The 19,330-nt window shown below is 34.3% G+C and overlaps 1 protein-coding gene across 1 annotated transcript in view; it reads right to left on the bottom strand.

Annotated features, from left to right (window-relative positions):
• The window catches only part of PLS1 (plastin 1), a 76,201-nt gene that overhangs the window by 6,859 nt on the left and 50,012 nt on the right, over window positions 1-19,330 (bottom strand). The window contains exons 10-14 of the mRNA XM_065877041.1: window positions 16,932-17,127; window positions 11,911-11,989; window positions 8,698-8,812; window positions 1,770-1,903; window positions 1,201-1,324 (exon numbers count right to left, since the gene is read on the bottom strand). Of these exons, the coding sequence (XP_065733113.1) occupies window positions 1,201-1,324; window positions 1,770-1,903; window positions 8,698-8,812; window positions 11,911-11,989; window positions 16,932-17,127 (648 nt within the window). The remainder of the gene's footprint in view (window positions 1-1,200; window positions 1,325-1,769; window positions 1,904-8,697; window positions 8,813-11,910; window positions 11,990-16,931; window positions 17,128-19,330) is intronic.

The following is a 19,330-nucleotide window of genomic DNA, read 5'->3' as shown; positions in this document are numbered from 1 at the left end:
ATTTACTTTAATGATATACGTGCTTGTTATTTTTCACAAATTAATGTACAAATGTATATAATTTCAGTATAACAATTTTAAAGAGTAACTGTCAATTAGAGAGTTTTATATGTCCCCTTTCCCGTTTTACATTTTAAGTTGTGTTTTATATCTAAAATATATAAAGACAAATCATGGACTAAAAATTCTTCTTTTAAAAAAAAATAAGCAACAACAAAAACTCAACGTCATTAGTTCCTTCCAAGATGGAAAAGAAAGAAACACAGTTGAACTAGGACTCAGGCAACATCTCTGCCAACATCCAGCTGTCCACTTTGGGGCTCAGTTTTTGGTAAAGAACAGAAGATTGAATTTATCAATTTCTGACATTTCTTCTGTTCTACCATGTTGTCAAACATATATAGCAAAGGCAAAGAAGAAAATAAAGATGGTTAGATAACTCTTGCGAGAGCTTAGGGTTTCATCTATTTGCACTCTTATTTCACTAAAAAAAATACAAATTGATGGGTAATTTTTCACATATCATAATAAAATCACAAACACAAGGTTCACTGAATGAATGTGTACAAGCAGACATGCTTATTTGTAGCTAATATCAGCTTGCATGCAAAAGCAAAACAATGGAAATGCATGAGAATTAGTCGGTATGTATGTGCAGACTACATTTTGAGTGCTTTATGAATCATTCACAAATGCTCAGAAGTGAGTGTTAAGTGTCATTATGAAGCCAGATGACAAGATATTTTTTTCCTACCAGTTTTCTCAATTCCCACTTGAATCGGTTTGGCTGGCTCTGTTATGCCTTGGAAATGATGTCAATACAATTCTGAGACTGCTGCTAGGGAGCACAAAACATTATAGGTCCTATATAAGCAATGTCTTTTTATCTTTCTTTTTTCATTTGACAATTGGATTTTTGGCTCAATTTCTTTTTTAAGATTAGATTACTGAAGTCCGATAATATTAACCTGCATTTATACTCAATAGGATAACCAATCAAAAATATAAGAATTCAAACTGAATATTTCTGGTTTACACATGCCAAATAATTAGTATGCCTAAGCTCATCAATTATGTGTTTCTGAGATACAACACTGATGTAATTCTAAACCTAAACCAATGTAATTCCCAATAAAAATTCCTTCTTAAACTTAGTTTCTTACCGCCCCCCCCCCAAATTTTAAAATAGCTTTTGATTACCTTGAAGCTGGAAATAAAAGTATTTTTGTTTGCACTTTTAAGAGTCTGATTGACCCATTCAATGATAATTGCATCATTTACTTTTTCACCCTCTCCAAGATCCGATAACACATTCAACGTGTACCTGTGACAGAAGAGATGCATATTTAAGACTGAAAGGGGTAAAATTTGCTCTCACATCATTTATATCAATATTTAGATGAATATTTAAGAAATATTTCAGTTCTAATAAATTATTTCTCATTTTAGTCTGGTAAGCTCTAGTACAGAGCTTAGTAATCAGAAGCAAAAACTACTATATGGTACTTTTAAAAATTAAAACAACTCCTTACAAAGCAGTGTTTCAGAGGCATTAATAAAAGTAATTGTGTTTCTAGAGACTGACCCACTTTTAAAACAAAATATAATTTGTAGAAAATTTATTATCAACAATAAATCATTTAAAAATTAATATATTTCACATTGTATGTTTCTTCTGTGTTTGCTATTCTTCAAAAATAGCTAAAGTTTTAGTTCAGTGACTCGTTGAAGGAGACTGACAGTGATGTCACAAACAAGTCAGCCTTTACCTTCTCATCAGCTGCCACACCAATGCCAGAGTAAGTGTGGAATTCCCTTCATTTAAGTCCTGCCCAGCAATGCCAACCAAGGAGAATTTGGCCTTATTCTTCCCAAGTTCCACTGCATAGTTACAGTTTTCGATCTGTAAATAATAGTAAAAGTTTTGGTATAAAACAAATTTTTTAATATATTTCTTAAATATGCCAGCCTAGTTCAGTCATCTGAAAAATAATTATGATGACACTGAAAATTTATATGACAGAATTTCATTTCCTAATAACCAGTGAAATTAAGGAAATAATGATTCCCATTTTATAGTTGAACATATCAAAGCACTGAGGGGTTAACCTAGACAGAGAAACAACTGGCTGAAAAGTTTAAAGATCTTCTCTTACTCTAAAAAGTCTTGACTGTCCAAGATTACACAGCTGATTAGTGGCAAATCTGAGACTAAAAACCCAGTTTTCTGCATTCCATCAATAGAGGTAATCAATGTTGTTTTGTCTACATTTAAAATTAAGGAATAGAGAAATTGTTTCATTAAGAATCTAACTTCATCTCCAATATTCTAGATCTCACTCATCCTTTAAGCTTTTAGCCAATTTTCTTCATCAAAGGATTAAGCTTAACTGTATCATCTGCATCCCTCGATGAACTGCCAATCATGGTTATTTTATAATGCTTATGTACCATCTTCTACTTATATTTAGCATTTTATGAACTTTCTTTTGCCAACCATACATAAGCTCCTTTTAAAGGGCAAAAACTATAAAGTGTACAAATCTGTATCATACTCTCCCCATCCCTAGCCCAGGACTCAGCATGGTGCCCTGTCTACAGTAAGAATCTGATGAATGAACACCAAGTAAATTATCGACCTAACTACTTGTTTCCAGTGGTATAAGTACAATTAAAAATTTTTTGTCTATCCTGGGCTCTACAGAAATTTATCATCTCCAGTCATCTAGTACTATCCTTCTTACCTCAGAACATATATATATAAATGTGTGTATGTACATATATATACACACATACATATATATATATATTTACCTTTCCCCCAGTGAAATGATAAGATCTCATAATATCACCAGTAATAAAAGGTGATTAAATATTTTTTTAGAATAAACATTTAGTTAAGAAAAACAGTATAACTGGTTTCTCCTGATTTTCTTTCCCAAGTTAGTTAAGGCCTCATTAAAAAATAAGTAAACCTGAGATACAAACATACACTTCTTTCTAAGAAGAAGAAAATATTTCCAGGAAAGGTGAGAAAAGGACCCCACAATAACAGAATTTGTACAAATTAATGGATACTGTACTTGCAAAAAGAGAATCCAAATTCCCAGAGGTCAGCCTGTTACAAATAAAAATGCAAGAAGATACTCTGAACCTGCTGTAATATCTGCCTGGTTCCCTTAATAAGTTAAATCAAATCTTTGATATGTATTCATTTTTTTACGTGCATGGGGATAATATTCCAAAATTCTCTTTCCTACTAGTCATTTAATATTATAGATTTAGTCTTCCAAATAGAAATATGCACATAATTTAAAAAAGTGAATTCCTAATTTATGGAAAATAGCAGAGCCCTGATTATGTAATAGTGTGAACAGGAGAGATAAAAACCAGCATATTTTCCACTGCCACTCATTTTAACAGGACAATTTTCTAGCAAATTGTAATAACCACTCATGTAAAATGTGTTTCAATGAAAGGCCATCTGTTTTATGGTTAGTGTGACCAAAGTTCCTGAGGGGAATGACGGTGAGAAAGGAGGTCAGGGTTAATAGTCTAGAGGGCTGAGATGATGTGACCAGCAATGAAAGAGAAACTGGAAATGGATGCTAGTGTTAAGGGAAAAGATATGTTCTACTTTTCGGCAACATTTGATTTCAAGTTTGGCAAAATACTTCTAAGATCTGGAGAGGTACCAAACTAGAGAAAGAGTAAGAAATTAGGTTCCTAGAGGTAACCACATTTATGGTAGTACTTAACACTCTAAAAAGGGATCTGCTCCCTGAGGATGTAAACACAGAAAGTTAAGAGCATTAGGCCAAGAACTGAGCCTTGGAAATTCCTAGAGTTGTCGGGCTAAAAGTTTAAGACCCTGTGAAAGGTAAGAATGAATACAAAGCACGAAAAAATTGCAGAATATAGTCTCATAGAATTAATGGAAGAAATGATTACCAAGCACTTCAAAAGTGAGGCTTAGATCATTTGGAAAATGAGAAAAATTACATAATGGGATACAGAGCTCCAAGAGAAAAGAAATGCTGAAGACATAATGAAGAAAGACTATTCAAGTGGCGCAGCTTTATGAACTTTACAAATGAAGCAAGTGACGTCCGCTGATGAATGCCCGAAGTCCATAAAATAATTCCCTGGATACCATTTCATGAAAGTACTGCTTCTTTAATTTTAAGACATCTTGAACTTATTTCAGGCCTTGTGTTTCATTCTATAAATAGCTAGTATTTGCTGAAAGGAAGCATTCTACATATGATTGAGACATCTTATAATTAATGAAAAATTCCAGATATAATGAATGAGTGGTTCAGTTTTGTTTTCCTGTTATATGTAAATTGATACAGCCACTATGGAGAACAGTATGGAGGTTCCTTAAAAAACTAAAAATAGGGGCTTCCCTGGTGACACAGTGGTTGAGAATCTGCCTGCTAATGCAGGGAACACGGGTTCGAGCCCTGGTCTGGGAGGATCCCACATGCCGCGGAGCAACTAGGCCCGTGAGCCACAACTACTGAGCCTGCGTGTCTGGAGCCTGTGCTCCGCAACAAGAGAGGCCGTGATAGTGAGAGGCCCGCACACCGCGATAATGAGTGGCCCCCACTTGCCGCAACTAGAGAAAGCCCTCTTACAGAAACGAAGACCCAACACAGCTCTAAATAAATAAATTAATTAATTAAAAAAAAAAAAAACTAGAAATACCATACGATCCAGCAATCCCACTACTGGGCATATACCCTGAGAAAACCATAATTTAAAAAGAGTCATACACAGGGAGATCAGCTCAGTGCTTTGTGACCACCTAGAGGGGTGGGATAGGGAGGGTGGGAGGGAGGAGATATGGGGATATAGGTATATGTATAGCTGATTAACTTTGTTATAGAGCAGAAACTAACACACCACTGTAAAGCAGTTATACTCCAATAAAGACGTTAAAAAAAAAACAAACCTATGTGAAATTAGCTAACGAAATTTCCTGAATTCTACTCCCGAGAATTATGGGAATATCAAATAAAATATAAAACGTAGACAGTCCAACCACTAGAAATATTGAAAAATATGAATATATATATAAATCTCTTGTAATAATACTACCCATTTAATTACTTTTAATATTATGATGCCTTTCTTTTTTGTCATTCTTTCAAGAAAACAGGGCTTTTAAAAAAATCTCGAAGCCTATAAATACATACATATTCTAGGGATCTGGAGGATCCCTAGATCCCTTTGTATGAAGTCCTTTTTGAATGTGTGTGTGTGCGCGTGCGTGTGTGCAGTGTGTTTTAAACAAATTAGATTCATATGTATATATACAATTTTGTATCCTCATTTCCATGTCACTATTACTAAAACACTAAAAATGCTATTTTTTAATAGTACATTTTACTTCATTTTATGGGTGTATCCCAATTTATTACCCCTTTGTTGAACAACTAAGTTGTTTTCTTTTTTTTTTCTTCTATAAACATTGCTATGATGAGCATTTTGGCACACAACTTCTTGTCTGACTTTCTCATTATTTCCTCAGGATAGATAATAATTGAAATTATTAAGTCAAAGGACTTTTTGAAGATTATTGATATGTATTACTAAACTGTTCTAGAAAGGTTACACGAATGAACACTCCCTCTAACATTGAATGCAGTGCAATCCAATTGTTTCTTATTTTAAATTGCATTTTCTTATTGTAGGTGAAAAGTTTTTCATGTGTATGTTATCCATAATCATTTCTTTTTCTGTGATTTTTTTCACTCATATTGTTCACTCTCCCATTTTGCTATTACAATTTTAGTAATAGTAATTGAGCTTTAGTAATTGACTCACATGAACTATTTATATGTTAAGGATATTAACCATTTGTTGCAAATGTTTCCAAGTTTGTTTTTATTTGCTTTTAAATTTTGTTTATGGTGTTTATTTTTGCATACAGAAGTTTTAAATTTATATGTATCTACTGTATCAATTTTTTCCTTTGTAATTTATCACTCTAAGAGTAGATTATCACTCACTTCTATTTTCTTAAAGTTTTATTAAACATTTACCCCTTTACTTTCATTCCATTGGAATTTATTTTGGTGGATGACACATGGTGAAAATTGCTTTTTTCCCTAACAAAATAGTTAACCAGTTGTTCTGATATCATGTTTTGGACGATCCTTTCTTTTCCCACTGAATTTAGTAAGCACCTTGTCATATATTAAGTTCTTATATTCTAGGATAGGTTTCTAGGCTACTCTATTTCATTCTATTCTTATATACCTATTAAACTATTTCAATTACTTCAGCTTTATAAGTTTTTTATATTTTCTAACAGCTCCCCCCTCAATATTCTTGGAAAATGTTCCTGATGATTTAGGCCTATTTCTTCTTCCAATGGAACTTTAGAATCACTTTATAAATCCCATCCCCCAACACACACAAACATACACACACACACATGCCCACATATACATAAGAGGAGACTTCCTCTAATTCTAACTGGAATTATTTTCCATCTGTAAGTTAATTTGCAAGAATTTTATAATATTTAGTCTTTCTATCTGGGAATACGGTTATATTTCCATTTATTCCACTAGAGATAGTTATTAAGTCATACGACTGCAGGTTGATTTCATAGTAGCCATATTGATAAGTTATAACAATTTGAGCCCATTAATTTGTATTTTATATTTAAATTATACACATCATTTATTTTATTTTATTATTATTATTTTTTTGGCTGTGCCACACGGCTTACAGGATCTCAGTACCCCAACCAGGGACTGAATCCAGGCCACAGCAGTGAAAACCTAGAATCCTAACCAATGTGCCACCAGGGAACTCCCATATACACATCATTTTAAATGAAAGGATAAAGTTAAATGAAAGATTCCATATATGTGCATTAGCATACAGTATTTGTTTTCCTCCTTCTGACTTACTTCACTCTGTATGACAGACTCTAGGTCCATCCACCTCATTACAAATAACTCAATTTTGTTCCTTTTTATGGCTGAGTAATATACCATTGTGTATATGTACCACATCTTCTTTATCCATTCATCTGTCGATGGACACTTAGGTTGCTTCCATGTCCTGGCTACTATAAATAGAGCTGCAATGAACACTGTGGTACATGTGTCTTTTTGAATTATGGTTTTCTCAGGGTATATGCCCAGTAGTGGGATTGCTGGGTCATATGGTAGTTCTACTTTTAGTTTTATAAGGAACCTCCATACTGTTCTCCATAGTGGCTGTATCAATTTACACTCCCACCAACAGTGCAGAAGGGTTCCCTTTTCTCCATATCCTCTCCAGTCAGTACTGATGAACCTAGTGGCAGGGCAGGAATAAAGACGCAGACGGAGAGAAAGGACTCGAGGACACAGTGGGGGAAGGGTAAGCTGCGATGAAGTGAGAGAGTGGCATGGACATATATACACTACCAAATGTAAAATAGATAGCTGGTAGGAAGCAGCCGCAAAGCACAGGGAGATCAGCTCAGTGCTTTGTGATGACCTAGAGGGGTGGGATAGGGAGAGTGGGAGAGAGGCTCAAGCAGGAGGGGATATGGGGATATATGTATACATATAGCTGATTCACTTTGTTGTACAGCAGAAACTAACACAACATTGTAAATCAATTATACTCCAATAAAGATATTTTAAAATAAATAAATAATCTACTGCTTAAAAACTAAAAGTTAAATGAAGGTATAAAAATTTTAAAGTCCTACATACTTTTACTTTAAAAAGCAAATGAACCTGATATAGAAGGTAGAAAAGAAAAGTTGACTATTAAACCGGCAATTCAACAGAACAAGCAGGTACACCAAGGACACCACAGATCCCCTATATGAGAAAGGAGAATATTGGAGACAAGCACTTCCTTTACCATTCATCTGCCAGCTATTCTCCCACCAACTGTAATCAAGTCACTCTCCTGCTCAAAAACATTTCACGGCTTCCCAGTGCTTGCAGTTTAAAACCCAAACTCTTTAATCTGACATTCAAGGCTCTCAACATCTGGCTTCAATTCAAATTTTTGGCATTCACACTCACTTCTTACCTATCAGAAACCTCTGCTATAGCCAAACTATTCTTCTTAATCGTCAGCCCCCACCCCAGTCTCCTTCTGCCAAAATTCTATCCATTTCTCAGAGTATAACTCAAAACTACCCCCTGCATGAAGCCTCTGATAAGTGCAGCCTGTGGCTTTTTCTTTCTTAAAACTGATAATATTCACTTTTGCATACACTGTGCTGTAATGTAGTTATTTGCACACATATCTAATTTCTTTAGGGTTTCCTAAGGACCAACTCCATGCCTTTTACTATCTTATATCCTGGCATTGCACTGTACAGGTCATAGTTAATCGATAAATATTTGTTGAAAAATATTAACGAATAACCAGTAAAGATCGTCAAGTTCTGGTGATTATAAAATAGGAATTCATTTATGATACATCTCCAAGAACATTAAGTATTACCACTTGCTAAAGATAAAAACAGTTATATTAAGTATCTGACTGGGGGGACTGCCTTCATCTTTCCAAACATTAAAGCTCACTTGTAAAAAGTCTATTAAGCTGAACACATTTTGGGTTGAATCTGTGGGGACAGACCACACTTTACTAAGCTTTATAAAACTCTAAATCCTCTGTTTTCTATCTGAACAATAAGAAAATATCCATGGTCATTATTTCATTCACCTTCTTCATGTTCCCTCCAAGAGCAGGATACGGAGGTTTGTTGACATGGCTCCAATCGACTGGCACGCGGATCATTTCGTAGAGCTGAAAGATGACTAAAGCATCTGCGAGGTCACTAAGACAGGAGGAAAAGAAAATGAAGGAGAAGGAAATGTTGGTACTACCTGATTCTATTAAGCGCACTGGAGATGGGCTTATATCTATAAAAATACAACAGGGTCATTTAATGCTCAAAGAATGGCAGGCAGAACAGATCATTTGACCCAAAAATTCTAATCTAGGAATCTGTCCAAATTTTTTTTCATAAATGTTTACAAAGATATATGTACAAGGATATTCACTCCCAGAGTATTTATTAATTTGCAAACAATCTAAAGGCCTGGCAGTAGGGGCTGTTGAATAAATTATCCATACCATGGACTCCTGGGTCACCATAAGACACAATAAGGTAGATCTCTATGTACTAACATGAAAAGCTTTACACAACATATTACGTTTAAAAAGGAGGCAGAACACTGCGTACGGTTTATTATCTATTAAAAATATTTTCAAAATTAGTAGTATTTAAATACCTCTGTGTGATATGGACTGTTAATAGCAATTACCTCTGGTCAGGAAAAAAAGGAATATGGGAGGAGTAAAGAGGGATTATATTTTATTTTGTTCTACTTAACGTACATACTTCCTGAAGCTTGTGCACTGAGAATGAGTTCATCTATTACTTATGTAGTATGGTTTTTAAAACTTAAAAAAAATAATTATATAAAAATCACAATAGCTACTCAGTAGGAAGCTGTTCATGTTAAATAGCGAGCATTAAGAGGAAGGAATTTATGAGCAAGTAGGAGTTATTGAAGTAAAAATACTACTACTCTGTATTCAGAAAAACACATTCTTCCGAGGTGTGCAGAGTATGTCCATTGAGTCTGTTTTCAATTCTGTATGCTAAGGACATAATGCAACAGTGATTGATTTTTTTAAATTGCTAGCTCTATGATTAATTACCTGACTTTTCTCCCTCAACAGCTTGTTCATTGAGTTATGTTTTGCTAAGGTCCATATTAAAGTTACTTTGCATCTCTGAGCACACACCATATGGCCGTGAAGGGGGCTGGGCCCTGTGCTGAGTGAAGGAGGGAGAAAGTCCTCCTTTGATGAAGGTAATCAAGAGCTAAGTTATCTATCAGCACATGGAGAACTTTGTATGAAGAATAAATCACTGAAGTAGTTGTATAGGTTCTGAAATCTCACCTATTTCATGATTTTTTTCTTTTTTACTCTAAAGGAATTCATTCTTATTTCTATGTAGTATGGTTTATTACTCATGTCTTGCAAATAGGGAAACTGATGCCCAGAGAGTTAAAATGATTTCCAGAGAATTTAAGATGTGTTCCACAACCAACTTGTCATAGAAAAATTCTAGGACTAGTAGTTATTAAAATATATTTAATAACCTGTTGAGAGGAGAGAATTTTCAGTTAAAATCAATCTAAATTTTTATTTTGCTTTGGTCTGGGTTTGCTGTAAGTAGGTGAGGAGCTAAAATCACTTAGAGGTGGGTTTAGAAATATGAGCCAGACACAAATTCATGGACACACAGCTCTGGTGCCAACTAGACCTCTGGTTATTGTTTTTCTATACCCCGATGGTTCTTTTTAAGGTTATGTTATTTTTGAGAGTTTTCTGAATTCCCTTTCCCCCTCCCAAAATTACATACACCCAGAAGCCCTGTGCTAAGTAGTTCAGGATCTAAATAAGTAAAAATAATCTTTAGCTAAAAAGTGTGGCCAATTCTTCTCCACTGTCAACCACAGAGAACTCTAGTGTTCCTGACACCTATGAAGTTACCATGAAGTTTCAACAAAGCCTAATGCCCTAGTTTTAAATTTATTTCTTAATTTAAAAAGAAAAGACATGCTCATTGTAAAAAAAAAAATTTAAAAACCCACGTTTAAGTTACAAAGTTTGAAAATAAAAGTCTCCTTACTACCCTACCCTCCTCCCTAGGTTGCATACAGTTTGGTATTCATCCCTCCAGATTTTTAAAAAATTCATATACACATATGTATATACTCAATTTTTAAATAATAATATCATGGTAGTCCTATTATTAGTTTCTCTCAATTATATATTATAGACATTCTTTCAAATGAGTCCATAAAGATCTAACCCCTCTTTACCTTCAGCATTTGAGTCCTTCACTGCCCTGCTACTATAACAGCAGTTCCAGTCTAAATATGTATATCTCGTCATCTAGCTAGGATTTACACACTCCTATTAAAGACTTTATTAAATTAACTCTGTCACGTCAACGCTATTTACCAGAATCAGGCAATACCGGTTTTAAAGACTATTTTGAATATACACCAAGAAATAACTGCACCATAAATCTCAGTTACCCAGTGAACGTGGTCTTTTGTGGCATTAATCTTCAGTTCATATTTTAAATAATAATGAGTTTCCTTGGTGTGTAAATTATTAATAGGTTTAGTTAATTAGACCTTTTTCCTAAAAAATATACAATTAGCTGAAGTTGAGTTCTTTTGCATTTTTAAGGCATGCTGGTAGATCTTATTATAAAGAGAGAAGGAAGGTTTCCTCTCATCTACACCTAGAAAGACACATTGTTAGTACTACCAGAGAGCACAGGAAATGATTCAATAAAAATATTGTCTTAGTCCAACCAATGTTAATAACGTGTCATCATTTTTAAACAAGAAAGAACAAAATAAACAAGTACTCAGGGAAACCAAGTTATTTCTACAAGTTAGAAAAAATATACTGAACAAATTACGGGACAGTTGAAGTTTTGGGCAAAAATAAATAGAAAGAATGTGAATTATAATGAAAAATACTGATAAAATGGTAAGAGCAATTTATAAAATATTACTGTTCTTCTAATCTGTTAAAGTTGAAATCATTTATTATTTTCCTGATTAGTAATTATTAAAAAGCAAGATGAACTGATTATCTTTACTAAATTGGTTATTTATATCATCACAAATTATAACTAATATTATCATAATCTTATCTTTTCAAATAATACTTTTCTTTTAAAATCTAGTGTATTGCCAATCCCCAGCATTCTGAAACTCTAAATGTTGGCTAAAATTCTTGAGATTTTTAGAAAATGTTCTCATGTAAACATACCTACAATTTGAAACTAGAAAAGTTGGACCCTGGCCATAAAGCTGAATCACATAAAATATTTACCTGTACAAATGATTAATGTATGGGTTGACTCCCAAGGAATTCATCCAGTTCCGAAATGTCCTCTCTTCCTTGCTTTCTCCTAGAGTAGACACAAGTTCACACTGATGATTCAGGACAAAAGAAATCAAGAACTATATTTTAAACCATTCTGGCAGGTACGAACTGGCCATACATACTTTGCCATGGTTCCTACGATACTACAATCTTTTTAGGGGGAAACAAATCTCTTACTGCCAAAGTCCTTGTTTTCCCTGTCTAGAAAGCCTCCATTTGCTTTCTAAATGTCTCCATCTAGAGCCCCTTACTTGATGTCTGTGAATTACTGAGCCATGGGTTTCTCTGTTCAGAAAAGTAACAGATAAACTTATGTGGTCCTATCTGTAGTTAATGATTACATGCAAAAGGGATTGGCTAAAAATTAATAAAGCAGCCTTTCAGGGTAGCATTAGCACATTAAACAAAAATAGAAAAGCTGTACCTTCCCCAGTGCAGTATCTCTAAATTTGTACAGATTATACAGGAAAAGTGTCTGAGCACACAAACCTGCATTTTAATCAAACAGCAATGAAGGGGAGAGGTAATATAAAAACAAGCAACGAGGGGCTATAACTATTTTACAGGCTTCCTGAGTTATTTTAGATTGTCCCTACTGAAAATACATAAGGGACACAGCCCCCATTCAGAGTGCGAAGACAACGACACATTTCATCAGGGTAAGTCACTAGACCTCAAAGATCACCTCAAGAAGAAACTCCTGCAGGCACTATTATTGAACCTGTGATTACCTACGCTCCCTGAGCAGTCCCTTCACAGCAGTGCTTACCCCATCCATAAGGGAAATGTGGGCTCTGGTGTGCCACAAAGTGGGCAGAGAGAGATGGGGGCTCTTTTTGCCACGTCTGCTTTCTGGTCATCCCCTGGATTGCAGATTGTCCTAAGTGACCATCTATAAATATTACTGTTTGTTTTTCAGCCAAGTTAGGAGACAATGGAATGGCCTTGCCTACACCTCATCACCAGACTCTTGAAAATTTGAAACATTTACACTTCTCACCCCTTCTAAGCCATGGGCAAGTCCAGGTCACCATCTGGACTTTGTCTCATGTGGGATCCCCAGGACAATTTGGCACATTTAACCACCTGAGCTCCAGGGGCCCAGTCCCTATGCAGTCATCCCTGCAGTCATCTTCAGACTGAGTGTCACACACAGTGTATACCTGCACACCCAGAACAGAAATCCAAACCTTGTAAAATCTAAAAGATTCTGGTTTTTTGTGCCGACTGGTCAGGAAATAATCTGCCCCCTGTATTTTCATGTGGTTTTCAATACCATTACCTAAAGACTTTCCCAGAATCTGCTTTAATTCTTGCTCTATTCAATTACATAGCCATATAATTTCTTGCTTAAATTTTGTTCCCTCTGGTCTGTAAAAGGTAACTGATCAGTCTGTTGTATCTTCCACTGCCATTTTATAATATATAACTGATACGAGAACCTTTTTAAAAAGAACCAAGTTAAACTAAATACTCCTAGAACCCACGTTTGCCTTGTTTTAGGAGTTATTAAATAGGTTCCAATTAACTATCTGAACTTTCCTGGAAGTGACATAAATATAACCATACTATGATCAACAGCTTGATGCATGTGACTTGGGTTCACCTTTTAGGTGTTTCTCTATTACATTCTATTATTTTGCTATGTATATAAATTTTTTTCTGGTAATTAGAGAATTTTTACATTATCTCCATCTAGGAAAATCCAAATTATGTTTTAAGATTACAAACATCGATAGTGTATAACAATAATTTAATTTTTACTTAAAGTAATATGCAATTTCTGCTGAACCTGATGATAAAAGACATTAAAGTTGTATTTTGACTGAGTTCTGAAACTATTACAAACTTCAGTGTTTCCTATTTCTTCCTATTGTTCTAAACTAATTATATCATTATTTTAATTTTTGATACCTGGAAAGTAAAACAGATTTTACAAGTGAGCATTTGTTTATCTAATACCATTTCAAATTGTCTTGGTAAATAAATGCTAAAAGCCAGAAGCACTATGCATTTGCGCAAGAGCCATGGTAAAGCATTACAAAAACATATGTATTCCGGACTGGAAATGTTGTCTGGATTTCAGACAACTGAAGCCATCTTAGAAGTAAAATCTTAATTGCTGACATAAAAGAGAGAAAGAACTATAAAACATTCTTTTCACATTCAGGGCCAAACTGACACTGCAATTGATAAAAGTTTCAGAGAAAATAACAAATATATTAAAAGTAGGCTACTAAGAGGAAAGAAAATGAACATATATTGAACACTCACTACATGTGCTAAGTGATGTATTAAGTGTTTTCCTCTTCCCGACCTGAACATTATTGAGCACATACTGTATGCTAAACTCATTCATTCATGAAAGGTCATTTTAACTTGCTCTGAAATTCTTCAAAATAAGTATTATTAGTCCTGTTTTATATACGAGAAAACCAAGGCTCACAAAGATCACTCAGTTATTAAGTGGTGGTGCCGTGATTTGGACAAAGTCTAATTCCATGGTCTCTGTATTTTCTGGTGCCGTGATTTGGACAAAGTCTAATTCCATGGTCTCTGTATTTTCTATCACCACAAATGAATTCTGAGATTGTCTCTCTATATGTAGCCCACATATTTGGCTCAATTTAATATAAAGATTTAATATTTAACTGGGCTTTTAATTTTCTTTAATTCCATACAGATAAAATTCTTTGCCAATGAGGACATACTAATATATGAATATGGGATGTGATACGGTCAAGCTTCAAATTTCATAAGGCTCTACAAAAACAAATGTACAGAGGAAAAAATTCCAATGACAGTCAAAGTCAAATTCATTTTTGGCAGATGTATCAGGACATACATATGTTCTAAATAAAGATGATTGATAAATATTTCCCAAAGTATCTTTTTACATAAATAAAGTAAATACTAATGGAAATATTTAGCAATCCTATTCACACTGAAAAATTCCAAAAGCATGCTGAACACTAGCAAAAGAATTCAAACGTGACAAATAGGAGAGCAAGTTGGAAAAGGTATCTAGCAAGAGTTCAGTGACTATAAGAAGCAGATCATTTTTAATATGCCACTCTAAACAATGCCTTCTACTGTAAGACACAGAGGAATTTTGAAATTTCCCAGACCGAAAAAAACACAGCAGTCTCCCTTTTTAATTTTTTAGAAGTTCTAATCCCTCACCCTAAATTTCTCTGCTGAAAAATCAACATTTTTAAACCTATCTTATCTCTCAGTTACATATCTATGTAGAGAACACAATCTTTATTTTAGTGAACTTCTGAAAGAGTGAATTAATCATATTCCTCAAAGAACATATTTGTTAAATCTGAAACTTCTTTCATTAATCAAAAAGCTGTAATCATAAAGTGACCAGGACCTTGGAACTCTGGTTGTGGCAGTCAAAGAGAAAAAGATGATGAAGCTGATTTCTCACTCTGCCTTACTGGGGAAGAAGGTGGGTGATGTGAGAGAATGAACGCTGCAGTATCAAGTGTTCCCCACCAGGAAGAATCCCCACCTGAGGACCAGCTTCTCCAAACCAGGGCGACCATGAAGACTATTTTAGGAGTGGCCCTAACCTCTGACAACTGCCACCACTGCTGCCACTGTTTTTACTCTTAGTTCTGGTACTAATGTGGGTTTTAGTATGCATGTGAGTGAGTGTGAGGATGGCAGAAGAAAAGGAGAGAGGCTGAAACAGATAAGGAGAAAGAACTAGACACCGAGAATGTTTTCGTCATTATGATGATTCATATATTGTAAGCTTCAATGACATTTAGTAAATGTAATGTAGCTAAGTAATACAAAATGATCTATGTTATAGAATCTAAACAGATCCTGCCAAAGATTACTTGAGATAAAAAGCCGCATAGCACAGGGGGATCAGCTCGGTGCTTCGTGACCACCTAGAGGGGTGGGGTGGGATAGGGAGGGTGGGAGAGAGGGAGACGCAAGAGGGAAGAGATATGGGAACATATGTATATGTATAACTGATTCACTTCGTTATACAGCAGAAACTAACACACCATTGTAAAGCAATTATACTCCAATAAAGATGTTAAAAAAAAAAGAATACATTTTAACTTAAAAAAAAAGATAAGTTTGTTTATTCACAGCAGAGGGATAAAGGCTTTACATCAAATCATGAAATCAGTTGTCAAAATTGATTTCTAATGTGTTAACAACTACACTATTCCATCATTATAGAAGGCAAATTAGGTGGACAGTTTATATAATCAAGTCTTGCTCTGCTATCCTAATCAGGTTTCATTTGTGTTTCTTGCTTGTCATCATTCATTCTTTAGGCATATTAAGACAGAAAAAAAAACACAACATGAACAATGCAAAAAATAAATATCAACCCAGACAGAAAGAATAAATGGTACTAATAAAAAGAACATTCAGAATGAATATATTTATAGAGTAGAGAAAAGTACTAAATACAGTACCTACATTAGGAGGGGTCAAATCTGCATTTCATGAAGCAAAACAGGAAAGTATTATAAATTATGAGACAGATAACAATAGCCCACACACAAGACAAGTAATGAATATTGTAAATTTTTTCATGTACACTAAACACATTAAAAAGAGAACAATACTGGAGTCAAACTGTAGCTTTCAAAGGAGAAAAAAGCTACAAATAATTATTTTTTCCAATAGCTATAATTCATTGTCCATATTGGTGGTGTAATTATGTTATGTGGTCATTTAAGAGAACGTTTTAAATGTATGATGGTTTTCACTAAACTCTTATGGAGAAATGACAGACATGTAAAATCTACCTCAGCATTCTCTTTTAACCAAAATGAAAAACGACTTTAAGTTGAACTTTTTAATGAATGCACATGCCTACACACAGTAAACTTCATCTCCCGCCACAATCCCCTACCTCTGACAGTGAAGTAGGACAATACCACAAAAAGATACACACAGTGAATCAATTAAAGACAGAGAGAGCATACCTTCCAATAAATTCATATCGATGTCATTATTATCAGGCTTGTGTAGGCTTGGGTATGTGTTAAACAGATTAGCTACAAAAGCTAAATTAAGTTTAGGATTGCCTGAAACCACATCTGCAGGAGTAACAAACTGTCTGCAGCCCAGTTTATCTGCTTCCTGAAGCATGAATTCAGCACGCTTCAAGTCATTTTCCTCCTAAACAATGAAATAAAACAAAAATGTTCAAGATTAAACTTTTTACTGGCATAATTTTTAATTCATATACATATTTATAAGCAACTACTTTTCTGGAAATATATCAAATAATGGCTCAAAATAGGGTCAGAATGTGCAGGAATTCCAAATTAACTTCCCCATTTCTTTTAAATCGGTAAGAACAAGTCTCTGAGTTTTCTTGCTGGGATCAGTGGAATATTTCACCCTCATTGCTGAAGTACTCAACAAAACTCTCAAACATTGTATCAGTAAGCTTCTACTGGCTGAATTATAGGTAACTTGCTCAAGGCCATATACTAGAATGCTTTCTGGCTAAGAGGCTTAGCTATCTCACCCTTTCTACTCTGGTATTTCCAGTAGACTCTTTTCTCAATGAAAAACAAGCTGGGATACATATAAAAAATATTAAAGTCAGTAGGGACAGCACTTTTCACAATTGCAAAACCCTGGAAACAAACCAAATGCTTACCAACAGGAGAGCAGATGAAAACTGTGAAACTGTGTTATATTCACACAATGACATATAACAATATGAGTGACTCATTAATATGTTCAAAATAAGTATAGAAATGTAAGTATATGACAAACTTTATATGAAGTTAAAAAGTAAAATAAATTTTGCAGAAAACAAACTTACGGTTACCAGGGGATAAGTAGGGGAGGGATAAATTGGGAGACTGGGATTGACATATACACACTACTATATATAAAATAGATAAGTAATAAGGACCTACTGTGTAGCACAGGGAACTCTACTCAATACTGTCTAATGGCCTATATGGGAAAAGAATCTTAAAAAAGAGTGGATATAGGTATATGTATAACTGATTCACTTCGCGGTACACCTGAAACTAACACAACATTGTAAATCAACTATACCCCAATAAAAAAAATTTTTTTAAGTAAAATAAATTTAATTTTTTAAGAAATACATTTGGTTGAAAGAAAACTATAGCAAAAGAAAGGCAAAAAACGATGAACATAAGATTCAAGATGGTGATTATCACATTAAGGGGACGCAGAGAGATGGCATAGGGAAGAACTACACAGCTAAATGTAAACTGATGTCAAAGTCTTAGCTTTCTTGTTGGATTGAGGGCTTGTATGAGCTTGTTACAATTTCAATACAAACAACCAACTACCAGACAAAAATAAATAAAAAGAGGGACATGCCTGGACCCACGATGAGAGTATATCACGACCAAGGATTATGACTTATCTAATTCTGTGCATCAGAGTTGTAAATAAAATGTAATTGAAATCAGAGAAAGCAATAGGTTCAATGCTATTAAACAGCAATAAAAAGCTCCTCAGGTAGATGTGAACAGATCACAATATGTGGACCTTACTTAGATCTTAATTCAGATAAATTATAAAAAGAAAACCTGACATTTATGAGGCAACAGGAAATGTCAACACTGACTAGTTATTTTGATATTACAGATTATTGTTAATTTTTTAGTTATGTAAGGTATTATGGTTATATTTTTAAAGGGTCTTTATCTTTTAGAAGTACATATTGGTGAAATGATACCATGTCTAGGATTTGCTTCAAAATAATATGGAAGAGAAAGCAAATAGGTAGGTGATAAATGAAGAAACAAGACTGACCATGAGTTGATAGTTGTTGAACTTGGGGGATGAACACATGGTAGTTCAGTATATTAAGTCTGCCCACTTTTGAATAGGTTTGAAACTTTCTGTAAGTTTTTTTAACTTCCTAATTTTTGTACTCGAGCTAATTTGTAAATTTTGCAATACTGATTTTTAGATTTTATAATAATGTAAAATATAATTAATTAGTGATGACTCAAGTTGCCTTTAAAACTAAATATTCTGGATATTACACTTTAAGTACTTAATAGATTTTCATACAAACTATAATCTGACCATACTTTAAGGTTTCGATAGAACCATCCCTGGTACTTAGAACTTATGCTAAAAGAATGGGCTTCCTATAAAATGTGTTAGATGGGTCAGGATTTGTATCAGTTCTTCCTACACCATAAATACTAGGAATTGCCATTTTTTATTTTGTGTATTGTCAAATATAAGTTGGAAGAACTTATAATCAGTTGCTTAGAAATCTAATAACAGCTTGTTGCTCCCTTTCCTTGTGCACAGCAGCAAAAGCCCTGGTGTGTTCCAGTGATGTTGCACCAGGGAAATGTGAGTGTAGGGT

Source organism: Phocoena phocoena, chromosome 4 (genome assembly GCF_963924675.1).
Source record: "Phocoena phocoena chromosome 4, mPhoPho1.1, whole genome shotgun sequence".
Taxonomy (NCBI): Eukaryota; Metazoa; Chordata; class Mammalia; order Artiodactyla; family Phocoenidae; genus Phocoena; species Phocoena phocoena.
Note: the sequence above shows the minus strand (reverse complement) of the source record. Positions and strands in the feature narration are given on the sequence as shown.